This window comes from Podarcis gaigeae (genome assembly GCF_964106915.1).
Source record: "Podarcis gaigeae genome assembly, chromosome: 8".
Taxonomy (NCBI): Eukaryota; Metazoa; Chordata; class Lepidosauria; order Squamata; family Lacertidae; genus Podarcis; species Podarcis gaigeae.
In genome coordinates this window covers 42,452,905-42,479,214 of record NC_139684.1, presented here as the reverse complement: position 1 = coordinate 42,479,214, position 26,310 = coordinate 42,452,905, and the positions used below count along the sequence as shown (strand labels likewise).

At 49.8% G+C, this 26,310-nt stretch overlaps 1 protein-coding gene across 1 annotated transcript; it reads right to left on the bottom strand.

Annotated features, from left to right (window-relative positions):
* Window positions 1-947: 947 nt before the first annotated feature.
* LOC310851951 (B-cadherin-like) lies at window positions 948-24,462 on the bottom strand. Its single transcript, XM_083754617.1, has 16 exons — window positions 24,184-24,462; window positions 23,873-23,987; window positions 13,522-13,742; window positions 12,628-12,774; window positions 12,231-12,386; window positions 11,719-11,863; window positions 10,147-10,322; window positions 9,303-9,431; window positions 8,664-8,849; window positions 7,476-7,720; window positions 6,392-6,534; window positions 4,963-5,187; window positions 4,285-4,503; window positions 3,491-3,621; window positions 2,686-2,832; window positions 948-1,960 (listed from the first exon to the last, which is right to left on the bottom strand). The coding sequence occupies exons 1-16, from the start codon at window positions 24,232-24,234 to the stop codon at window positions 1,751-1,753; spliced, it is 2,646 nt and encodes an 881-aa protein (XP_083610743.1). The 5' UTR covers window positions 24,235-24,462; the 3' UTR covers window positions 948-1,750.
* Window positions 24,463-26,310: the final 1,848 nt, after the last annotated feature.

Sequence of the window (26,310 nt, the reverse complement as noted above, 5' to 3'; positions counted from 1 at the left end):
AAGTAACTTAAAAGGGAAAGGATGTGGGGAGGGGAGGTGTTTGGAGCAGGAAAAACCTGTTGGATGAGTATGGGTACTGACAGCAAGCCAAGGGGCCCTGAAGCAAGTAATATTTGAGAAGGGGCAAAGTAAAAGGAGTGGGTGGGCAAGGTCTTTCCAGCCTAGCTACTTCCCCACCCTTCAAAGAGGGACTCAGGTTTCAGCAGATAGCTGAGCTTCCTGAGGATACTGTAGTCCAGGAATGTGCTGGAGGCAGATGGTTGCCCCTGGGGAGGGGGGATAGTGGTCAGCCTGGGTCTCCCACAGGGTTTCTATGAGGCAGGGTGGTGTATGCAGCTGCACCAGTGCCAAGGAAGACACCTGCACCCCCCCCCAGCCCTGTGCAGCGCCTCCTCCCCAGAGCAGCTGTGCAACCCTGGCAGCCCTTTCCTGCCAGCTCCCTCAGGAGAGGTTTAACAAGGACAAAAACGCAGCAGCAACTGTTAAAAAAGGCAGGCCTCCTAGGGAGGCTGAGGGAGAAGGCAGGGGAAGCAAGGCTGAGAGTTTGTGAAGATCCAGTCAGGGATGGTCTGGGAAGAGATCACAAGGAGGCTATAGAACATGGGTAGGCAAACTAAGGCCCGGGGGGCCAGATCCGGACCAATCGCCTTTTAAATCCGGCCTGCGGACGGTCCGGGAATCAGCGTGTTTTTACATGAGTAGAGTGCAGTTGGGTGCAGAGAGTGAGGATGAGAGAGGTGGGTGGGAAAAACTGATTAGAGGGTCGGCCCCTCATAGCTGGGGCTGATGGGAGTTGTAGACCAAAACATCTGGACAGACATAGGCTGGTGGGTTTGTTTTCCCCCTGGATACATTTTAGGGAGGCTCTGGTGCCCCGTGATATCCCTGAGTAACTCTTGATGCTCTCCCATCACACACCCCAGGCAGGCTCAGAGAAAACACCCATGTTTAAAAAAGAAAATCCTTTATTAAAACTTTACACCCTGATTGTCCAACCCTTTAGCTTAACACCAAGTCTATTTCGTACCTAAAAGTAGGAAAGAACTGACCTAGGAGCACTTAGGAGATGCGTATTTTTTAAAAAAAAAAGCAGCCAAGAGTTTCTAAGAGGACTGCTGGCACTTTGGGGGCCGAGCCAGTGGGGAGCAGGTGTCCCAGCTGATCGCAGGAATCTGGGCAGGGCTGCTCCACTACATCACACACACAGCTACTACATCCCCATGCAACACACCTGCCCCATCCCACAGTCCATCCATGCATCTCGTACGGGGATACCAAATGAATATGGGTGGAACACACATCAGCTCCAGCAGCGAGAACTGGGCATCTTCTGACACACGCCCTCTCTTGGAATCAGGGTATAGATTGCAGGCCTTCCTGAATGCTGACAGGTTCCTTGGCAAGGCATGACGCTTTCATCAAGAGGCACTCAGAGGCAGGTAACGTACAGCATCGCTCATCTGGCTAGAAAGCCTTCGCAGGCACATTCAAGAAGGCAGCCTGTGAGTTCAAAGGAAGCCAGACACTCTGCCAGGAAGCTGCTGGGTCCTTCTCAGGGCTTCAGGTGTTGCCACCAGGGACCCAAGGAGGAGATGCAGTGTGTTTGGCATTCGGGCAGGAGCCGGTGCAATGCAAGGGAGGCTTTGCTGGGAAAGGGGAGCATGTGGTTCTTGCAGAAATCCCCAACGGCAGGGGTGAGAGCCAGCCACAACCACCCAGTCTCTGGGCTGCAAAAGTCCACCCATGGCTCTTAGTCGTCGATGCCCCCGCCGTACATGTCTGCCAGCTTCTTGAAGCGGCTGCCCCAGTCATTCAAGTAATCATAATCCTGGTCCCGGTCAGAGCTGGAGGAGTTGAGGGAACTGAGGGAGCCGGCCTCGGAGCCACTGCCCTCGTAATCAAACACCAGCAGGGAGTCATAGGGGGGCGCCGTGGGGTCTGTGTCTGCCGCCTTCAGGTTCTGCAGGAGCAAGGGGAGATGCTGCCTTTATAGATGTAATAGTTTTATACATGTTTTCAGTATATTCTAAATAACTTTGGGATGCCTCATGGAATGTGATTCTTAATAATAGTTTCAGCTGTATAGAACAGCCAGTTATCTCTCTAAGGGTCAAGAGGAATTTCACATTTTACACCAGAGCTAAGAACCAACTGTGCAGGAAAAGTTTTTCTCAAACTGCAGTTCTCTTAAGAAATAAACATTGCAATCTGGTAGAATGGATAGTTATTTCTAAATGAACAAACATTCATGTGAGAGATGTGGGGTGTAAATCAGTCTGTAAAATCAGTCTTAGTCGTCTGTGGATTGCAGAGTCTCCAGCAGCACAGCTGGGAAACCGGAAAAAGCTCCCCGTCAATTTCAATGGTACCAAACTGAAAGGACAGACTTCTAGAAACTATGTAGGGGTTGAAGAACAGTATGAAAAGACAAACTAATAATAATAATTATTATTATTTATACCCCGCCCATCTGGCTGGGTTTCCCCAGACATGCACACTCAAGCTTTAGCCATTTGCTTGCCTTGTGCAACAGGGGTGGCAAACCTGTGGCTCTCCCTACAACTCGCCATCCTTGACCACTGGCCATACTGGCTGGGTGCTGGGAGCTGGAGTCCAACAACATTGGGATGTGCAGCAGATTGCTGACTGGCGTTCCCTTTCAGCACCCTCCTCCTCCAACCTTACCTCATGGATGAAGTTGCCAATTTCATCTGGGTTTGCAGGGCGCGGGCGGTACTGTGGAGCTGGCAGAAGGGTGGGCAGGACATCGTTCCTGAGGACGACTTCTGGACGAGCATCCAGGCCCCTGTGGAGCTGGCTGAGGTCATAGTCCTTTCGGAGGAAGGGGGAGAAGAGGAGAGAGAAAAGATGATGCAGAGGCTCTGCAGCTTGAAAACTGCAGAATACAACAAGGCAAGGAAGTTGCCTCAGCTTCCTTGCCATTTAGATGTTGATGGTAGGCAACTGGAGGTACTGGAACAAAATGGGGAAGACACTTGGAGAGGATGAAGACCAGGTCACAACACCAACTGACCCATTGTGGGCTGTAGAAGATGGACAGCTGTACAGGATGGAACATGTTTTTCAGCAAAAGACCGTGCTTATCTCTGGGAGGAGAGTCTTTTGGGGGCATTGCACGTATTGAGGATACTATAGTCCCATCAGACATTTGCAACACAGCACATCCTTTCCAGGAGAGGAGGGAGAAAGGTTTTCTGCTGCTCCAGAGAAACGGACACGGAGCAATGGATCCAAACTACAAGAAAGAAGATTCCACCTAAACATTAGGAAGAGCTTCCTGACAGTAAGAGCTGTTCGAGAGTGGAATTTGCTGCCAAGGAGTGTGGTGGAGTCTCCTTCTTTGGAGGTCTTTAAGCAGAGGCTTGGACTCGATGGCCCTTGTGGTCTCTTCCAACTCTATGATTCTATGAGATACCTCCTCAGTTGCCTCATGTCCCTTTTAACTGGATATAGCCAAAGGGGCACCCACCTGGTCTTCCTCGCCACCTCCCTCTTCACCATAGTAGAAAATGTTGTCCCGGGTATCTTCTTCTGGGAGCAGCAAAGGCTCCTTCACCACTTTCCTCCTTCGCACAAAGAGGAGCAGCAGCAGCAGGATAACTGGGAGAGAAACAGAGACTCAGCACAGCATCTTAGCAGGTGCTTCTGCACTCATGTCAGAGGAGCAAGCCTTTCCCTGTCTGGTGCCCCCATGGTGTTTAGGACTACAACTCCCATCAGTCCCAGTCAGCATGGCTATATGAAGCTGGAGCTGATGGGAGTTGAGTCCAAAAGAGAGGGCACCAGGTTTTGGAAGGGTGAACTGAGATTCTACTGGAAGCAGGCGTCTCTGCCTCCCAAAGGCTTGAACAGCTATTTGTTGTAGCAGCCCTGGCTACAAGCTCTACAGGTGAATTGTGCCTCTGGGGCTAGCCAGGCAGTGCTTCCCAGGCCCCTGTGGGGCAGTGTAAGAAGGCACCTCTCTTTATGGGGCAGGGGATCAGCTCAGAGATCAGTAACTGCGCAGAGGACTCCCAAGGAGAGGAGGCTGAGGGAACACTCCACGAGGGAGCACATTCGAAAAAGGATGAGATGCTGCCAGCTTGGCAGGCAAGGGGTGACATAACTGGGCTCCTAAGCCCCACAGGGATGCCTCAGAAAAAATGGTCAAGGGAGCCGTGGACTCAAAAAGGTTGAAAACCTCTGGTATAAGGAGTTGCCCTCCATGGCTTCACTCCCCCACTCTGCCCACAGAGACAGAAGGACAGTGACCTGCACACTTACTCAGCACAGCCAAAATGGCTCCCAGGATGGCTAAGATGATGGGAGCCTCAATGCCAGTCCCCTGCGGACCCGGGCACCCTTCTGTATGCCCCTCACAATCACAGACAGTTGCTGTGAGGACTGTCAGCCGCTCCATGTTCTGGTTGTCAAAGAGTTGGAGGTAAACTTTGTACGTCTCTTGCTTCAAGGGTTGCAACAGTGTCAGGGTTGCAGTTTCTCCTGCAAAAGGAACAACCAGAGCATAAGCGCAATGAAACAGGAACAGAGTCGGCTCATTGGGAATGGATTATGGCCACCAAAAGAAACCTTCCATTAACACTCAGCCAATGAATTCTCTTCAGCTGCACCTGCTGAAAAGGAATGACGGCCATACACAGTGTAGGACCTTACCCAAGTAGACTGTCTAAAAGGATTTCCAAGCATGTGCAGACAGGGGAGCTCACCCCAGCCAGGGCAACTGGCTTCCCTGGGATATTCCTAAGTCCCAAAGGGAACAGGGAATAACCATCTCTGGCTAGCTAAGACCTTGTGGGGAAAGTGGGGAGGAGAGAAGGGAGAACTAAGAAGAGGGTGTCACTTGGGCATTGCTGCCACAGGAGAGAAGGTTCCTGTTCCAGCAGAGACCATGGACAGCTATTCTGGAAGGGCACCCCATTTCCTCCCCACTGCTCACCCCACCTTTGCTGTCCATCTCGACAGCCCAATTTTCTTCCGAGTTGTGGAGAAGCTCTGCACGGAACGGGGAGGTGTTGGGGGGAAGGTCCTTGTCCAGGATGCGCAACATTTGGGGCACTGGCTTCCTGTTGCAGACGATGATCTCCCGCCGGTCGGGTTCGGGGCCATTGTCGTTCACATCTAGCAGGGTCAACAGGAGGGTGCCCGTCCCAGTTGCTGGAGGGGTTCCTGTTTGGAGCAGGATGGAAAGAAGGTGGCTTTAGAAACAGAGATGAATGAGGAAGAGGCAGGGCTATAGTCTGGCCCCGACTCACTTGCCACACCTTCCCAGACACAATTCTGCAGAGAATGCCAGGAGCCCGGCATTCAAATTATGTCCACAGGTTTCAGAACTTTTCTAATGGATATGGTCAGAGATAGGCCTTAATAAAGGCTGGCAGTGTCCCCTTACACTCCAGCATGAAAATGATGGAGCTTCTGGGTCCTGTATAGCTACAGACCCTCTCTCATGGCTTCCTGCTCCCAAGAGTTGCTCTTTGCAAAAACAAAACAGAACAAAGCATAAAGGAGTCCAGAATCTCACCAATTACAAAGAGCAAGTTCAGAATGCACAGGATGAGGACATGTGCAAAACATTCAGGGTTGTGCCAACTATCTGCATTAATGTAATTTATTCTGAGGATCTGTGTTGTGTATGATTTCTTGAAGTAAAACATGCTTAAGTATGTCAAGTCAAATAGGCTTTTCATTTAAGATTGATGCTCAAACTGCCACCAGCTTATATATTCCATTTGCTTTGGCTTTTGAAGAGCATTAAACCCTGTTCAAAATGCATGCAATGTTGAGAAGAGCATGCTTAATTCAGCATTAATCTGCACAATGTGGCTTATTAGCCTACTTTTTTTTTTTAAGCACAGAATGTGAGACTTTTGCATAGTAAGAGTTGTGGCTGTGGTGTTGTGCATATCATCCCCAAGTGAGTCCTTGCAACACTGTTCTTCTCAAGAGAAGCAGAAAGTGGGGTGGGGTGGGGTGGGGAAGGGGCAAGAGGTGTCCCGGATAATATGTGGATGAACATTTTCCTCCTCTTCCCCACTGCTATCCACTGTGGCCTGTGGCTGCATCTTACTCCCATCCTCGTCAGCCAGCAGGAGGCTGTCCGGGACCCCTGATTTGTGTCTTCAGAAGGCCTGGGTTGCACCCGCCTCTGCCCTTGTCTCCACTTCCTAAACAGATAAACAGCCAAGGTCTGGGATGTGGTTTCTCGTGACAGGCTGTGAGGAGGCTGCAGCTCCATAGCCACGTGCCCCTCACATGGGAAGCTCCCAGGCGGCTGATGCACAGGCCAACAAAGAGTCCTTTGATTCCCTTCCCCCACAAGAGATGGTGACCCAGGACAGGGGGCTCGTCCCTCCTATCACACAGAGCTTACCATCATCCTCCGCCAGCACAATGGCCATGTAGGTGTCGTTCTTGACAAAGTGGGACTCCCGGTCCAGGCTGCTCTTGGCTGTGATGATGCCGTTTTCCGGGTGGATGGCCAGCCAGTCAGCCGGGTCATTCCCCATGGAGTACCTGGCAGGAGAGAACACGTTTAAATCCCAAAAGACCACAAAAGGAGGAATGTGTCTTATAAGGCATGCCAGCAAGAAAGCCCCTGAGAATTTCAGCTTTGGGGCTAATTCGCACACACTGTTTGCTACAGCAATGTTAGGATGGGTCCTGTTTCGGGATGCAGGTGGAAGACTTAGCATGCCAGAAAAGCTGGCTCAAGTTTCTCCTCCTCCATGATCTCCCAGTTTTTCTGTGCGCACAAGGATCTTAACCATCTAAAATATATACCTCCCTTGTTTTTTTAGAACAATGCATCACAAGTGAGCCACATAGAAAAGGGTTGTGGGGCAACGTACTTGCATTTCGGAAGCGCTGTTTTTTGCCCCGTCCCCAGGGGGGAAAGGTAAACAATCCCTACCCCTCGAGACACACATCTTTCAAAATGCAATTTATCTTGATTTCAATCTTTTCTCTGGATCAGGCCAACATCATGCCTTTGACTTCAGAACAATATGCTTGCTGCATTGAACTCAAAAGCAGATAAAATGCAGCCTTATTTGACCAGCTGCTATTGATCCAGGGAGCCTGCGTGCCTGCTCTGAAACTCAAGACTGACTTCTCCTTACATTCTGTGGCACTTGCACATTTCTCAACACCAACCTGAGCTGGTCCATAAAGAGGTATCACTTTACCTTCCCTGCATTTCCTGCCCTCCCTTTCAAGCACCCAGGGTTCCATTTATTAAGACGGAGCCACTGAGCATTGATGGACATCCCGTTCTTGGAACATGGAAATGTTTAGAAGCAACAAAGCCCAGCCTGATGTGGCTTTTGCTATCGGCGATCAGCACCATTGATCTCCACCCACCTCTCATCGGGCCATTAAGCCAATGCTGCCTGGCTGTTAACACTATTCACCCCACTAGGCTCAACTCCTGGCCAACCAGCAACAGAAATGCTTACTTGATTTTCTGGGATTGCATCTTATCTGGGTCCTGTGCTGTGTATGCGGTGACTTTCTGCCCTATTGGGATGTCCTCTGAAACCTCTGCCTTGTGGATGGGAGGTGCAAAGACTGGGGCCTCATTCACATCCTTCACATTGATTATCACAGTAGCTGTGGAGGTTGGGAGCTTCACCACAAAAGGGGCCTGGTTGGTGACAGCTACTTGCAGCAGGTACTGTTTCTTTGCTTCAAAGTCCAAGCCCTAAAAACAAGGAAAAAACCAGACATGTGGAACTGGCATTTGCTGGGGCTGAAGCAGGAGAGGAGTGGCAAAACCAGGGAGGGCAACTGCAGCAACCGCTGTTGTGAACTAGAGCCAAGGGCATCTGCTTCCCTCCCCCTGTGTGTCTCTTGGACTAGGCAAACTACCTTACTGCAAGGACAACAGCTGTAGGCAACAGCAGCCTTTGCCAACCACCAGATGTTTTGCACAGCTGGGCTACAGCATTGCTGTTATTGCTCCTTCAGCATCCTAACAGGTTCTTAACTCCTCATGTTTGATTAAATGCACATATTTACTGAGGACTTGCAATGAATCAGGAGGTGGTTCTTAACTCAACTCCCAGATCCATCTTTATGTCCACCTGAGCATTTTATTATTAGTCCCATAGCCCCAAAAGCCATTCCCCCAAAATTAAGAAAATGCAAATAAATATATACTTGCTCTCCATCATGAAATGCTGTTTTCCAACTAGAAAGTGGGTTGTTGTTTTTGTTAATGCTAGCCCTACTCTACTGACTGCTTTCTCTTTTGTGCTAGCATGGGAAATGGCAGCTCTACAAGTGTCACAAAAAATTATTCCACATTTACAATGGCAGCATTTGTTCTCTGGAACTCCCTGCCCATTGATATCCAACAGGCACCTCAATTGGACTGTTTCTGACATCTGTTAAAACCTTTTCCACATAGGGAAGCTTATCCAGGCATGCTATTTTATTATGTATATATTTTTAATGTTGATTTTATCTATATTCTGATTTTATAATGTGTACTGTTTTTAAAGCCTGCTTTTATTCCCCCACCCTACCCATAAATAGTTTGTACAACTCTTTGCCAACCGCTTAAATTATACTTTGTTGATTAAGCAGCACAAAAAAATTCCTAAATAAAATAGGTGTACAAGCACACACATTCCAGCACCTACTTTAGCCGTTTTCAAGATGCCTTCATTGGTTTCTGGATCAGTGGAGATAGTGAAGGAATTCCCCTCATTGCCTTGCACAATGTTGTACTCTGCAAGCCATGCTGGGGAGCCGACCGCATCCTTGTCAGTCACAGCCAGCCTCACGACCTCCAGCCCTGCTTCGTTCTCTGGTACTTCTGCAGAGTACTAGGAGAAGTGGAACCACCCAGTTAGCTGCACAGATTGGGAAATGCTCTTCTCTGCTTGCAAGGCACAGCCCCATTATGCATGCACTACACAACCCAACACAACCCAACAACCTGTCCCCAACCCCTTCAGCTTAGTATGCAAACTCCTAGTGGCCTTGTCAGCAGCAGTCCTCAGTCTGCTGGAATCATCTGTGCAGCCAGGGGTGTGCCTATCCTGTTGGGGCTTTGGGATGAAATTTCTGACCCACATAAGCCAAAGGCCGTTTTGCAACCAGGAAGATCTAAAACAATGGGGGTTGCTATAAGCAGCAGTTGTCTACACAACAGTTACAAAACCCTAAGCATTTAAAGGAGCTGCTGCATTGTCTGACCCCTTGAGACACCCCAATGTCATGTGCATCTCCCCACAAGCCCCCCCCAGTAGTTGCTCCAAAGAATGCAGGATTGCTACCGTTGGCTCCTTGAACTCTGGTGCGTTGTCATTTACATCTGCAACTTCTATCACAGCCACTGCGGTGCCAGTTAAGCCATCGCCATCCAAGTCTGCTGCTTGCAGGGTCAGTGTGTATTCGCTCACTCTCTGGAAGAGGCAAGTATTGTGGTTGGTATTAGTGACGGATTGACAAAGGCTCCATTTGAGTAAAAGCGTCTCTTCCTTCACTCTGTAGCCTGTGGAAAAAGTACGCCACCCACTGCAGACATTCTCACACACGCAAACCAGGTCTAGACCCTTGAAACCACACCTCCTGCCTGGATTTGTGTCTAATCTGGGAATAGCAAAGCGGACCTCCCTGGGCCCCACTAGGCCTACAAGTCATCTGAAGATGAATTCATGTCCAGGATCCTGCAGCTCTCCAAAGAGGAAGGACTCCTGAGGTTTGAGAAGAGGGTTAGAGCTAAAACTCTTCTCTGCTCCAGCGGTACTTACTTCAGAACAGAAAGACAGCCCTAAAGTGGAAAGGGCCATCTACTCCAGCATCCTGTCCCTGCAGTGACCAATCAGATGCCTCTTCTGGGAACCCCACTGGGAGGACATGAGCAAAACAGCACTCTGTCCCCCACTTCAAAAACCAGTTGCTGGGAATCACAAGAAATAATGCCCTATCACAAGAATATAGCCCTCCAGAAATTTGTCCATTCCAAATTGTTGGCTGCCACTACCTCTTATGGCAGCAGATCCCAGAGTTTAGCTAGTCACTGTACTTACTGCGATGCTGCCTTTCCACCCAGGCAGCCAAGGCCCATTACCCACTCCACCAGTTATATGGCTCCCCGCCCCCCAGCTGGCCTTTTACCTCTCGGTCCAGGCCACTGGCAATCACACTGATGGCCCCTGTTGCCTTGTTGATGGCGAACATCTGCTTGTGGGGCACCTCGGGAACCTGGCTCAAAATGGAGTAGGCAATGACACCGTTGAGTTGTGTTATGCCATCGTCTGCATCCGTAGCGGTGACCTGCATCACGGAGGTGCCTGGTTTGGTGCCAAAGGGGATGGCAGAGGAGGAGGGAGAAGGGGAAGAAGGAGGGGGCGGGGCGGGGAAGGAGAGAGTGAATGTAATGCCCAGCATATGAAGCAGGCAGCCTTAAAGACAAGCAAAATCTGCCGATCGAGCCTATGACTGTTTCCACTTGAAACTGGGGTTCCTTGCACCTGCAACATAGGTGCTCTGCTCCTGCTGCTATAAGCCCTCCCATAGCTTGCACCATCATTCACCAACCTGGTGCCCTCTAGGCATTTTTGGATTACAACTCCCAAAATGCCAAAAGCTTAAAAGGGTCTGAGCCAATCGTAGTGTCCCTTTTCTCCTGGGCAGGATATTTTGTTTCAAGGGCTTCTTGGTCTGGACAGTGTCATTGGCTGGAGTAAGAAATTAGTTTTCAATAACCAATTTAAGAAGAAGAAGAAGAAGAGTTTGGATTTGATATCCCGCCTTTCACTCCCTTTAAGGAGTCTCAAAGCGGCTAACATTCTCCTTTCCCTTCCTCCCCCACAACAAACACTCTGTGGGGTGAGTGGGGCTGAGAGACTTCAAAGAAGTGTGACTGGCCCAAGGTCACCCAGCAGCTGCATGTGGAGGAGCAGAGACGCGAACCCGTTTCCGCAGATTACGAGACTACCACTCTTAATCACTACACCACACTGGCTCTCATCTAATCTACTACTGTGCTAGATTGAGAGATTCAGAAGCACATGGCAAGGCTTGCTTTCTATTTTAGAAAACAAAAGAGCAGGTGGCGTTTTGAACACCTTAGGGCAGTTTTCTCTTATTTGATTGCCTCCAGATGTGGGTGGACTATAACTCCCATTAGCCGCAGCAGGCTTGATCAATGGTTAGGAGTGATGCAAGCTGTGGTCCAACAATTTCTGGATGGAAACAAGTTGGGTAAGTAGAATGAGGATGCCCCTTTTCAAATCTGATACCACCACTTACTTGCATAATCAACCACTAAAGTATATGTTAATCTCCACTTCAGCCATAAGCATCCAATGAAAATGGTCAAACCCGTCCACTGTATAATCAAGGCTTAGTTTTGGAAATATAATCTGCTGCCAAAATGAATAAGCCAACAGAATTAGTCAATTTGGAAAGTGGATGTTTGATTTATTTATCAAGAGGGGGACTTTTTCTTCTTTACTGAAATAAGCATTGTTATAGTTCCCAGTTAGAAGAGACATTTATATGTGTGGTGGTGCCAGATTTTGATTTATTTTTAATTTTATAAGCATGGGGAAATCCACCCACTGCTGCAGCCAGATAGCAAATAGGAGAAGACAGAGTGTGCATAACCAGCCCAGAGGTGCCCCCTCTCCCCCCCCACCCGCATGATGCCATTTGCTCCCTCTTCCAACCCCTCCCCCTCCTTACCAGGTGTCACTCCTTCCAAAACAGACCCTCTGAAGACCTCCTGGGTAAACTCAGGCCTGTTGTCATTTTGGTCTGTGACTTTGACGACGATATCCATGGGCTCTTCCACAGGCTTGCCGTTCTCAGACACAGCATGGGATAAAAGCTGCAGGGAGACGGAGAGCTACATTTAAAGCACTTCTGTGGCCTGGAAGTTTCCTTCCTCTGCTTCTAATCAGATGGGAGGAACATCCTTCCAGCCTAAATGCCTGCAGACAGATTTAAACCCAGCAGGGGGCCTGGTTTATTTATTTATTACATTTATATCCCATCTTTTCCTCCAAAGAGCTCAAGGTGGCATATGTGGGTCTTCCCTCCCTGCCCCCTGCCATCTCACTTAGACCCCACAAAAACCCTGTGAGGTAGGTTAGGGTGAGAGGCAGTGCCTGCCCCGAGGTCACTCAGTGTGCTTCAAATCTGAATGGGGATTTGAACCTTTGTCTCCTGGGTGCTAGTTCAAAGAGTTCCCTTACATGGTACTTGTCAATCTTCTCCCTGTCCAGCGGCTGAGTCACTTTCATCCAGCCTGTCTCTTTCTCAATGATGAAGACTCCTTCAGGAGGACTATCCGCACCCTGACCGGTGATGCTGTAGAAGATCTTGGTTTCTTTGTCCCGGTTGGATTTGATCTGAGGCAGGGAGAGAAAGATAGGAGATGCTGCACAAAGCATTGGATGCTCACTTTCCATAGAGGGCTGCTGGTTCGGGAAGACTGAGCACCCTTCGCTATCCGAAAAGCTCAGTCACCTGCAGCCTCAAGCAACATATTATAAAGGGCATTAAGCACAGATACCCTGGGAATGAATCCACATGCCCTTGTTACCTCTGGGGCAAGGCCCACAGACACCCCCCCCCCTGAATCTGCCATACCTGAACAAGGTTCTTAGGGAACGGGCCCCTTTCATTTTCAGGAACGGATATGGGAGGGATAACCCAGTCCCTCTTCTGCCTCTTCAAGCCAGGCTTTGCCGGGGAGAAATACAGCACTTCTGCTTGGCTGGCAGGCTCAAACTCCTCCTGTAAGAAGGGACCAAGAGTTTTAGAGACCTCTGCAACAGCAGCTGCCTTCCCAAACCAGGTGCTGCTCTCCAGGTATGGGTGGACTGCCATCGGCTCCAGCAGCTGGGAGCCCACAGGTTGGGGAAGGCTGAGCAAAAACAACAGAGGAGAGTAAGAGGGGCTCTTCTGGTGCCTTGACTGCACCCATATCCTATCCAACTATCAACAAGGAAAGAAGGCAGGTGGCAGGTCTGTTAGCACTGCAGGCTGCAAGGCCAGCAGTGTGGGGAGGTCGTTGTCAATCGCTTTGAGAACAGCTGACAGCAGCTCCCACCAGTAGCAGCTGGCCCAGCTAAGCCTACCGGCAGCTTTAGAATAGGGAATTCTATATACAATTCTAACCCTCCATGGAAAGCCAAATGGCCTCCTCTGGAGAGCAAGTACCCATCAAAATTCTCTGCAAAAACCCAGAAAAGGAGCCAGTTTTGAAAACACCAAAAAAGAAGCTCCCAAGAGCAACAGAATTAGAAGCTAGAGCAAATGAAGGCTGTGGGGAAATCCAGAGTTATTTCTGTAGCAGGAAGAGTTTCCCTCCTTGCGGCAAACGGAGCCCCTCCTCAGAGAGGTGCATTCCACCTGCAGAGGTACAGCCTTGCCCTATTAGCATAGTTTCCACCACAGCAGCCATTCTCAAAGGACAAAGGTTGCCATGGTGCCTGCCACCTGCACTCCCCCGAGGCCCCTGCCAGCTGCTTTGCACACTACCTTTGGAGAAGGAGGGCTTTTGTTCCGCACCAGCACAGTCACCAAGGCAGAGGAGGATCTGGTACCCGTGGAATCCCAGGCATGCACAGCGAAGGTCGTCTCCTGCCCATGGAGCCGCGTTTGGCGCTGCACCAGGACCGTCCCATTGGGCAGCACCCGGAAGTTGGCATCCTCTGTTGTGTACGAGGCCAGCTTCCATCCCTGGCAGTCTGCAAACTGGACTGGGGAGGGAGAGGGAGAAGGAAAAGAGGCTGCATCAGCCTGGATCCTAGCCTAGCAAGAAAAAGCTCCACTCAATAACATTAAGAATTAAATCTTACCCCTAGAGGAGAGGTATTTTGGCCCCGACTGATCCTCCAGGCCAGCTGCAGCTCACAGTTCAAGTTATTTAGATCCCCCCTGAGCATCAGCAACCCTTATCAGGGCCAGCCAAACTTTGACCTGTCTCGGCACATGTACAAACAAGTTTCCTAATTGAAGGGGCAAAAGTTTGGAGGAGGAGAGCTGGAATGTGCTGCAGATAAGCCATCGCCCAGGAAGGGAAGCACTGAAAGATCTCAGCTGCATTCAAGAGAGCGTCTTGCAAATGAATGGGAGGGGTCTTGTTTGCCCTTTAATGGATTGGCACTCAGAGAACCTTGAATTGCTTGCACAGCCCCTGCAGAGCAAGGGGGTGTTTGAGCAGCACCAGCCAGAGCAACAGCAGCAGCAGCAGCAGGAGAAATCCAGGCTTAGTCCAGACTGATTAGAGCACTCTGCTCTGCTGATGTAGCAAGCAGCCAAGCCCTCTGTGCGTGCCAGAACAGATCCCACTGACTGGCCTTGGAAGCAGAAGCCCACCACAGCTCAAACAAAATATGCCGGGGCTCCCCTCTTGCTCAGGACTGAACCCACGCCCAGTCACAAAGCGGGCCACTTGTCATCATCAAATTATCTGGATTTTCTCAATGCAAACAACAAAGCGTCCACTTTGCTCCCAGTCCTGGCCTCATATTTCAGCTGCAGCGCAGCTCATAAGATGGAGACCCCACCAAAAAAATAATGGTCAGGGAGTGATAGCAGCAGCATTTGCATCAATATAGACAAGTTGAGAAGCCTGATTGTCCAGCCAACAGGAGAACAAAATATACTTTACACTAGTTCCAAGAAATAGAAATTGGATAGCTATTAGGGAGGCTCTAGTGTGTACAATCGCATGTACATGCACACGCCTGGCCAAACAGTATTCCAATGTCTTGGTGCAGGGGTGAAGAACCTCAGGCCAGGGCCAATGTGGCCCCCAGGCCTCTGTCTGGCCCTCAGAACTGTCCTCAGGTCACTGCCCCTGCTTTGTACCCTCCTTGAATAATTTTGCCTGGCTGGCAAAACTCTGACCGTGAATGCCTTGGGTATGGGACACAGGATAGAGGAGTGTGTGCAAAAAAACAGCCCACTGTGAATTTTTCATCAATTACTCTGCCAGCATTTACCACTGGCCCTGCCCACCTCTGGTATGTGGCCCTCTGAAGGTTGCCCAGAAGGGAATTTGGCTCCCTGGCTAAAAAGGGCTTTGCATCCTCTACCTAAGACAAGAATATGGAAGCATTTTGAATTCCGGGGAGGTCAGATCCAAACACACACAACATAGGTTTTGGGAAATAGTAGAACCCCATAAACAACAAGTCAAAATCCCCATCCCACCAGGATGCCACTACTATGTCTCCCACTTTGCTTCAAATGTTGAGGGGGACAAGGTGAGGCAGTGTACACACCTCAAACATTAGCCTGCCTCTCCCCATATTCTTGTTTCCAGCCAACTAGCAAAGCCTCCGAACACGTTAAATCTGGTGTCACCAGTGCAGGCATCTGCAACACACCCTAAATCGACTGCAGCAGCAGCAGCGGCCAGGGCCTTGGCTCTGGATTCTGGGAAAATATGCCCTTCCCACCAGGAAATTGTGTGGCAGTATTAGATGCATGATGCACTTCCTGAGACTTTCCATAAAAGCCCAAACTAGTTTCACTGCCTCTTTATAGCCCCTGCTTTCAATCATGTGGCTTATGAGTCAGTCATAGGAAGGGATAAGTATTTGAGCTTGTTGCAGGGAAGTTCCTCTATGCCCTTTCAAGGATGAGCTTCACTGCCCACTCTAGACCAGCCTTTGGCAGCCTGGTGCTAACCAGATGCTGTGGACCATGACTCCCATCAGTGCTGGTTGGGGCTGATGGGAGCTGTAGTCCAAACCATCTGGAGGGCACCAGGTTGACGAAGGCTACACTAGACCCTTCCCTTGTTCCTTTCTCATTGTTTAAACTAGACACCCAAGATCCACCAACTGAAGTCAAATAGTCCAGAGATGGGGAGATGGTGCCCTTTCTCCAGATATTGTTGGACCCCATCTCTCATCAGCCCTGACCGTTGGTCATGCTGGCTGGAGCTGACAGAAGCTCAACAACATCTCCAGAACCACAGCAGGTGGGGTAGGCAAACAGATTTAAGTGTAAAGGGCACTTTTTCTGAGTGCATATGCTCAGCCCAGGAATGTGTTTTCAGTCCCTTAACTGAGTCTCAAGCTTTTTCCACACAAAAACCAACTCCTGTCTTCCCTCCTCATTTCCACCCGCTCCCTCAAGATAGCCTAATTTAGAAAGAGGCTTTTAGTTGCTGCTGTTGTACCATTTGGAAGAAGCAAGAGCACTTTGCCAATGTACGGCAAGTGACCCCAGAGATCTACTAATAGATCCAGCTTCTGCCTACTCCTGTATTATGGAACCAGGATGAAGACTATCAAAGGAGATGGGCAGGCTAGTTTCCCTCTCGTGCTGTCCCAGGGTATGGGCTGAAGCTGCAGAGGAAGATAGGTAGCAGCTGCCTTACACGATGTCAAATCAACAGTCCATCTAGCTCAGGATTGTCTACACCAGGCATCCCCAACCTGTGGCCCTCCAGATGTTTTGGCCTACAACTCCCATGATCCCTAGCTAAAAGGACCAGTGGTCAGGGATGATGGGAATTGTAGTCCAAAACATCTGGAGGGCCAAAGGTTGGGGATGCCTGGTCTACACCAACTGGCAGCAGCTCTTCACCATTTCAGGCAGGAGTTTATCACAATTCTACCTGGAGTTGCTGCTGGGGGTTTAGCCAGAGACCTTCCGCATGCAAGGCAGGTTCTTGACCACAGAGGCCACCACCTTGCTGAAGCTAAGCAGAGCCTGGATGGGAAGCCCGTGGATACAGCTTCTAGTTTCACAAGGAAAGGCAAGCAGGATATAAACACAGTCATACTTCGGTTCTCAAATGCCTTGTGACTCAAACATTTTGGCTACTGAACACCGCAAACCCAGAAGTAAGTGTTCCGGTTTGTGAACGTTTTTTGGAAGCTGAACACCCGACACGGCTTCCAATTGAGTGCAGGAAGCTCCTGCAGCCAATCGGAAGCCGTACCTTGGTTTTCAAACTTTTTTGAAAATCGAATGCACTTCCAGAATGGATTCTGTTCAAAAACCAAGGTATGACTGTATAAGGAAGCAAAACAAAATGCCAAGCAGGAGATGGGCTGTGGAACAAAAGTGATTCCTTTAAAGGAGTCCCAAGGGACTTTACGGCTACAGGCTAGGGTGCCCAGCCCATGCTTCACCACACCCCAGGAAAGGAATAGCACAGATTGCATATGTACAGGATAAAATGCCTAGTTGAAGGAGGAAATGTCAGCTCCACTTGATTCACACTTCTGATGAAGTTGGCCCGTGGAAGCTTACAAACCTCTTACCCTCTGTATACAGGCAGAGCCAACAAAGAAAGCACCAACTGCACCAGATTTGACCTTATTTATTCTTCTTTTATTAATTAAATTTATATCTCAAGCTTCTTCCCAAAGGTGCTCAGAAAAGATCTCAACTTACAGTTCTTGTCAGAAGAGGAAAATCTTCAGTAGGTGCAGAAGAGACAACAGGGACTTTGCCAGTATATTATTCAAGGGAAAAGGATTCCAGGGGGCAGGTGCCACAACACTAAAGGCCCAATTCTATGGAATGGACTTCCCAAGATGGTGGTATCTGCAAAAGGTATCTGCCGCATGCAGTGATTGGCTGGTTGTATAAAGGCTGAGACAATCTAAAGAAGTGGGTCCTGACCCATAGAAACTGACACCACAATAAGCCTGCTAAGTCTTCAAGGTGCCACACACTCTGTTGTGCTGCAGGGAAACTACTAGAGAAACTACAACAGCCTCCTCCAACCTGGTCCTTTCCAGCTCCTTAGAACTACGACACAGGCATGTTGGCTGGGGCTGAGGGAAACTGCAGCCCCCAAAACATCTGGAGGGTACAAGCGTGACTTAGACAATTCTAGAATGACTCTGAGATCAAGAGAATCCCTGATGACAATTAGTGATAGTATTATACAAGTGACTTTTTGCAACTACGCTTATCTGACTGTTGTTGACAAGCCCTGTTGGGAAACAGTGAAAAGCCTGCAGTAATTAGCAGACACTTTAACAACTGTGAGGCTCTGAAGAGCAGAAGGGCTCATGAGTCATGCCCCATCAGTGAGAGTATCTAAAGCCACAATTGAAATGAGACCCTAAATGAAACAATTCCTTTCTTTATTGAACTAGAGAAATCCATTAATATTCCAAGAGAGCTTTCAAACCACTGATGGCAACAGCCAGGACTGGCCCTACTGTTAGGCAGAGGGAAACAGTCATCTCAGGTGGTAAATGCTGAGGGGTGCAGAGCAGGCAGAGCTGTGTGCTCTATGAGGGTGGCACTACATTGCCTCCTGCCTTCAACTGCAGTAATATAATAATAATTTATTATTTATATGCCACCCATCTGACATGGTTGCCCCAGCCACTCTGAGTAGCTCAGTAGAGAACATGGCCCCATTGCTCTTGCTGAAGTAAGATTCAAGTGTCCATTTGGTTGCTTCTGGCACCTGGAATGAGAGGAGGCACTATCTTGTCCTTTGACTCAGGCAGCAAAATGTTTTGGGGCCAGCCCTGGAGGCAACACTGCACAAAACACAGAGAACCCACAGAGCTGTGCGATGATGCCTTCAGCAACTGTGTGTGAAACCCATGAACAGAAGTACCAAGTTCCAGAAAAGTAGCAGCTGTGTGTCAAGCCTGCTGCAGCAAAAACAAGTAGTGTTGTGGCACCCTAGTCAGTTATGGAAGAAGTGCTTGAGGATCAGAATTCAATAAATCAGATGAAAATGTGCGTGACAGCACATCCATGCATCTGGTCAAGCAGACTTTCCGCCATACAAGCCTATGCCATAACAAGCCTGGAAACACAAATACCATCTATTACTCAACAGTCTGAAGGCCTCCAGGCCCTTGCACATTTTATAAACAGCAACTGAACTTGAGTCAGCAAACTGGACATTTGGATGATATGTACTGAGCTATATGTGTAAAGATAGATGGATGTATGATGGTTCTTGTATTGTCAACATAAGCTGCCTTTTTTGTTTGCCGTTGTTCCCCCCCTTAACCCCCCTTACACTTTTTTGGGGTCTTCATTAATAAATTTGCACACACCAAAAAAACTGTACGCCATAACAAATTTGCTTATCTTTTAAAAGTACCTCAAGACTCCTGTTTCAGAAGCATCAAAATCACCCTGTACTGGTCCTAAAATGCAGAACAAAGACCCATTGCCAACAGTGACATTCAGGACTATGAGATGCATTCAACTAAGTCCTACTCAGAGGAGACCAACTGAAATCAATGAGCCTGCCTATGTTGCTTGCATCCACTAACTTCAAAGGGTCCACTCAGAGTAGGACTAGTGTGGAATACCAGTGGGTAATTCCCACTGCGGTTCCTCCTCCCAGCTCGGAGATTTGTGGCTGCAGAGATGCGTCTGCTTAGCCGCGACCTCTCTGGAACAAGCACCGGCATTTATGCTGGGAAAGAACAGACTCTTCCGACTCTGTGCACATCAGGCATGGAAAGGTTTGGAGGTCAAAGCCATCTCAGTCCATCTCTGAGCTCTCATCACTTAGTGGAATCTGACGCGCCCCAAAGCCATTAGCAGAGACCCCTCCGTATGCCATTACTGGAAATAGCTTCCTTCTTCCCTTCCCCAAGAGGCTTTGGCAGCAGCAGAGGAAAGCAAGTGGGTTGCCATGCCTCCTTCCACAAGCAAGGCAGCTCCTAATGGTCACGCGCGCATGCAGGGCTGGAACCAAAAGGTCTGCTGGGGCCTCTTAAGAGCGCACAGCAGGGGCTGAAGAGGCAGGCAGGGCCCCATCACATCCTGCAACCTGCCCCCCAAGCCGTAACTCAGCCTTTGAGTCAGTGCAGTCACTGGAGCAGTTAATCCCCGGCCAGCCACATCTCAACAAGAACGAAGGAGTTAGCAATTAACCTCTTATATTTCACTCGGCTCTGGACTGAGGCTCCAACTCCAGCCCTCCATTGAGTGGGCAACAGGGGCAGAAGCTTGTTCTGCCTCTGAGGGACAGAGGTACAGGAAGCCCTTGGTGCTGCTGCTGCTGAGCCCAGAGGGAGAAAGAAGAGAAGGCACAGGGGCTCCTGTGCCCACATGGGCAAGCAGTTTTCGGCCAACTTCACAACAGGTAACAGGGGAACAAGCTTACAGTGCAGCCCTGCCCCCCACCATGACCTCCCCCTTTCTCCAGCATGCATGGAATTCGCTCCCCCCTCTCTCCCTCTGCGCTCTTATCTCAAGGCCCCTCCATTATGGAGGTCAAGCTGTGCAAAGAGGTGAGGAGAGCTGCAGCTACAACAGATTAAACCCTCCTTCAGCAACTCTGTAAACACCAGGCAAATTCTGGAAGGGGCAGGGAATACAGCCAGGAACCCACCAAGGTTCCTTGTCCTATGGAGGACAAGGCTGAACAGAGCCACCTTCGAAGGAAGGTTTGCAACAGAAGGCAAATCGGCATAACAGCTTTGATAAAACTGGGGGGGGGGGGCGGAGAGATGCTGCAGTAATTTCAGCTAATCCACTCGCAACTGCCAAAGTGTTCTGATGAGTTTCCGTCAGGTATCAGTTTACCCTGGCCCTTGACATCATACACACACATTCCAGGACCAACTTGGTAGTTTGTTTAAAACTCTTTACTGAATACTGAATTGCTGTAACCCACCCTGGGAGCCTATGGTGAAGGAGCAGGTAAGATATCACCATCACCAGTATACAAAAGAAGACTTTAGAGTGCAAAAGCATAAAGAGGAATCTGTAGCAGAAACATAGATTGCACAGCAGCTACACTGACTGGCCAGGAAGTCTTGCTACTGAGTCTCAAATATACATGCTGCAATTATTTAGTTGAAATTAAAATGTACTCTGCACATGAACAAAAGCTCTAATTACTTTGTATGCATCATAGCCAAGCCCTGGCTTTAAGTTACACCTTGGGCATGGATAAGGAGGTATTCCTGCCCTATATGACTGGAAGTTGCACTCTGGAGAGTAACAGACGCTGTAAACTTCAGGAGCTGTAAACTTCCTCCTCCTCCAAGTTCCAGAGGCTACCATGAGCAACAAACAATGAAATCATAATGCTATACAACTTGGACCCGTCTCCCTGGGGCAGCAGAGAAACAGAGGCCAATCTAGAGAGATTAAGTCAGCCAGGATTTCCTCCTAGCACTGAGCTGGCACATAATCTGGCAAATCGAGAATTCCCCACCATACAGAGGGGAAATCAGATGAAAGTTTTGTGAACTCGAAACTGGGGCTACAGAGCCTCCCACCAAACTATGCAGGGAGCCCAGGTTCTGACCTAAAGGACACAAATATTTGTATTGCAAGGCCTTTTAATTGGCTTTGGGTGCCAGCCAGCAAACTGTGTGCAGGTTGGATTAGGCCACGGCTGGGTGAACAGGTCACTTTCGAACACTGGAAGGTCTTGCTGAGCGAGGACGGCCAGTGCGCCAGTACTCTTTCACCGCTCATGCCACTGCCTTTCATTCCCAACCCCAAGGCAGGTGGAAGGAATTCTGTTTAGGGAGGCGGAGGCAGGGAGAGCTGGTTGCTTGCAGCAGAAGGGGCAGTTTCGGTCTCTGGGAGAGTTAAGTCACTGGCACAGAGAGAGTTAAACGGATTCCTGCTCCTGGCAGGGGTGACCGAGAAAAGGAGACAGACCAGCCTCTGTTCCATGCACAATGTCCCTGTTTCACAAAACAACTAGACACACATTTGCTGGCAATTAGGATGCCATGCCGAACAGCTAGGCCAGCCAGCATGCCCCCGCCCCCCCCTATCAACATCATCTGGAGCAGCAGACCTCAAGAAAGATGGAGGAGGATGGAGAGAACTTCAATGGCATCATGCAGCAGGTGCCGGGGGGGGGGGTCTATCACAAAATTTAGGTAGCAGCCACCTTCAGGAAAGAAAACAACATTCTCATCCATCAGTGGGTGGAACAGAGGAAGACGTAATGTGGGACATCAGCCAAGCCCAGTTCTGTTGGCCCAAAGGCCCATCTGCTCCTTGTTACAGGAATTCAAGTGGGGCTCAGGGAGATTAGCCTTGAGGGCACAACAACCTCCTCTGGGAGGGCTGCCAGAGAGGCAGGGGTGGTGCAGGGATGACTGGGGAATCCTGGGTTCAAATCCCCATTCAGCTGCAAAGCTCATTAGGTGAGCTTGGACTTTTCACTCTCTCAATCAACCTAGCCAATCAACCTCACAGAGGTGTTGAGAGGATAAAATGGGGGGCAAGTGGCCAGGACAACTTATTTGGAGGAAGACAGGATAATTACAATATCAGTAACTATTATTAAAGATAGCAATAAGTATGAAGAGTAATGATAAGCCTCAGCCCCCATAGATGCAAAATCCACCTTGTCCCACTGTAAGCTTATACCAAGAGGCAAAACTTGGCTCAAGCTTCTTCAGGCACTGGATTTGGTGTCCCTATAGAAACAGTAAAACAATTTAACTAGAATGGTGGAGCTTCGTTTCATTTACAAATTCTTCAGAAAACCAAAGAACAGTTCCAAAGATTTATACCGATTTGTGGATCACGTAATAATGTGTTATATAGATGTACAAGTTGTGGTGTATGAGAATACAAGTTTTCATAATGTATTGGGGAGGGGAATCCCTGGGAAAATAAACAATTGATTTAAAAAAAATAATAATGTGATTATTGTTTTTGCTGCGTACAAACAACATTGGGGATTTCTCCTCCAGATATCAGAATGCAAACCCTTTTGCCAACTTCCACCAAAGCACCTCCAACTGTTTTGAGGTTAACTGGCAGCAGGGGGGGGGCAAATTTCATGAGCAACCTTTGGGGGTCTTAAGCATAGAAGGAAGAAAAAATATAGATTAGAGAGAAAGTTGGGCAAATGAAAGAGAATATGCTAATGCCAAAACAACCAATTTGTGGTTATGCTGGGATTTGAATTGCAAAAAGGCAAGACAAGGGAGGGGGGGTTATCAGAAGATGGGCTAGGTAATGAGGGTCTCAAGAGTTATGGGAATCAACCCACAACAACTGAAGTTCCTTTATTGCCTTGCCAGGAATTCCATTCCATTGAGTTGGTCATTTCCAAGCCACACCTTATGGAAAACCAACTCATCACCGACCCCCTCCGACAGCACAGCTTCACAAGCACCTGGCGGGGGAGGGGAGAGCACATGGCTGCGCAGGAATAAGACCTACCCCGCCCCCCAGGCTCAACCAGGTGCCCATCAAGGGCCATCAGCCCAGGATTATCATGCAGAATGGCTGGGGACAAAGCATCTCACCAGGAGTAAGCAGGAAGGAAGCAGACCCCCCCCATTCCAGGACACCTCCAACAGTACCGCCGCGCCAGGCGGAGCGCGGCCACCTCAAGGGCCAGAGGCCACGGGCGAGTGACGCTTGCCAACCCCACTCGTAGCTCTCAGAAACGGCGGGGTCGGAGAGGCAGTGGTCAGCCCGCAGTCCAATTTGCAAGGGTCGGAAAAAAGACTAATCCCGTGGATTAGAAAAGCGGCGCCCGGGGCTGCAGGAGGAGCCCGTCGCAGCCGTCGAAGGCGCCTCTCCTGCCCTGTCGCAATCTTCAAACCGGAGCCCTCGAGGCGCTCTGCCGAGATGAATCTCACCCCCGCCCCACCCCATAAACTATACTACGGGAAATCGAAATAAACACCAACACAGGGAAAGGATCAGCCAGGAGACCTCGGGGGGCAACAAAGCCCGAGGAAGAGCAGAAGAAGGGACAGCCAAAAAAAGACCCGAGCGCGCCCAGACGCCACTGAGTGGGGCTCATTTCAGACAAATACTCGAAATCGTGCAATCGCCCTCCCCCGGCCCAGCACGCAAAGCCCCCAGTCCTCTTCCAGGTCCGGAGAAGTCATCAGACGGTATCCCCCTCTCCCCGCGCGCGCCGCCTCCTTCTCACCTTGGCCCAAAACGTGTCCCCGGGGCAGGTCTCCACCCGGCACCTCAATGGTGAAGACTTTGGAGGTGAAGCCAGCGGAGCAAAGTTGCGCCGGGTCCGCTAGCAGAGTCCCCACCTGAGAGGGGAAAACGGAGGGACAGTCAGGCACCTGAAGCCTCAGGGAAGCGTGAAAGGGAAACGTGACCCTGTGCCCCCCTCCCCTCGAGGAACAACATCTCGCCGAGGCACTGATGCGCCCCTCCGCTCTCCTTCCCCGGGATCTGCTGTTTACCGACACCGTCCTTCGGGGACCCGCTTAGTTAGGTACTCACCTCGAGGAGGAGAAAGAAGAGGGCCCGCAGGCAGCTCCGCGGGAGCCCCATCGCCGCGACGAGAAGCGAAAGCGCCGCCGTCGGCAAAGAGAAACCTCGTCGGAGCTCCGGGCGCGTCCCGCGTTGCGTCGCCTGGAGCTGCCTGGGCTGAAGGAGGCCCCCTCGCGTCGCCCGCCTGCTTCGCCTGCTATTACCACTGCGGGGCTCCGCCCGGCCTGCCCGGCGCCTTTAAAGCCGCCGCGCCAGGTGAGGCTCCGCGGGCGGGGCTCCCGCTGCCACCGCCCCGGCCCCTCCCCGCTCGCCCGGGTCTTGCAAAGGCGGCCAGGGGGCGAGACCGGCTCCATCGCTGCAAGGGGAGGGGGCTCCTCCCTCCCTCCCTCCCTCCCTCTCTCTCTCTCTCTCTCTCTCTCTCTCTCTCTCTCTCACACACACACACACACACACACACACCTGAAACTTGGTGTGGACGGCTGTGTTTCGGTTACGCGGGGGGCGCTTTTCTGGCAGGGGGAGCCTCCCTCTTGATTCAGCACCCGCTTCCAAATTGCTTTCACCTCCCTACATCGCTTAATGCGATTTTAGCTTTCTGCATTTTTAACGAGGGTTCAGCTGGAGGCTGCATTTTTCAAAATAAAAAGTACCCAAAGAAGAAAATCAAACTTCTACAGTGACATCTTCAAAAAGGGATTGTCCAAATCTCTCTTTGGTTTCTCGCTTCCACTTTTGAGTCCCCCCCCCCCCCCCCGTTGTTGCAACTCTCCACGGGGCTCGATCCTGGCCATCCCTTCCTCAAGGCCACGTGGCTTCTCCCGCTAGGAACCCCGGACCCCAAGGCACGAGCAATCCAAGGTTGTGGGAGCTACGATTTTCAAGGGCCTGGTTGTAGAGCACCAGTGGGGGAGCCCCCAGTCCAGGGACCATCATTGCCCGAGTGGTAGAAGATCCTGGAAGGACTTTGCAATTTGGGAGACAGCGAAATATTCCAGAAGATGCAGGAAAGCATCTCCAGCAGAGAGGCGCTGGGGTTTGAACTTCCATAAAGATTTAAGCTGGGACCCGGGTTCTCATTCCTGTTTGAAGGTACCTGTGGTCAGCTTCACAACAGTCAGAAAAGGCCCTTTTGCCATGCTCAGAGGTATAGCTTACCTTCACCTGTCAGGCTTTCCCAGCTAGAGATGAGTGCCCACTTGCTAATGTTTTAGACTAGTTTTAAATTTATTTGTGGTTTTAACTCACTTTTAATTATCTTATGTGAAAATTACCTTTTGGTGGGGATTTAGAACATGATTAATAAATCAGCGATGATGATATTAATAATAAAGACACAAAACCCTAATCAAATCAGAAGATCCACAGACATTTTTTTAATTTAAAAAACCAGAATGCCAAAAACATTATTTAAAGGTCACTTGTATTTCTTCTTAAAATATTAATGCTCTTTAATCAGTTTTCCAATGAATAGGCTAAAAACAGGTACTTGGGTAATATGAAACCACAGCTATAATATATGCAGGTAAGTGTGTTATGGAATCAATAGTTGGCAAAAGACTGAAGGACTTTGTGTCCAGTTTGGGCCATGAAAATGGGCTCTTAGCAGGCTCAAGGCCTTTACAAGAATCATATGAGGGATGAGGAACATTGTGGCCCTTTGGGTGCTCTTGGACTTCCAGCTCCCATCAGCCTCCCAGTGCAACCAATGACCTGGGCTGCTGGAAGTTGTACTCCATCTACATCTGGAGGAAGCCCACAGTCTCCCCAAGCCCTGGATTAGACAAATTCATGGAGGAAGAGCTGCCTGCCTGTGACTGTTGTTGGCCACAATCACTACATGAAAACCTCCATGTGCAAAGGTAGCCTGCCTCTGAATATTGGTGGCTAGGGGGGCAAGCAACTGGGGTGAGCTCAGGGAATGGCCCATTGCTTTCTGCCTCACTTATCTGCTTCCTAGAAGCATCCAGGGGATTGTCTTGGGAAACAGGAAACTGTTCTAGATTGACAGAGCCATTTAAACAAATCACACCAGGGAGAGAGCGGGTGATGCCACCACTATGCCAAGAGAATGGTCTCTATATAATATACTCAGCCAGGTGTGAGGCAAACCACACACAACAAAGCATGAATGATAGC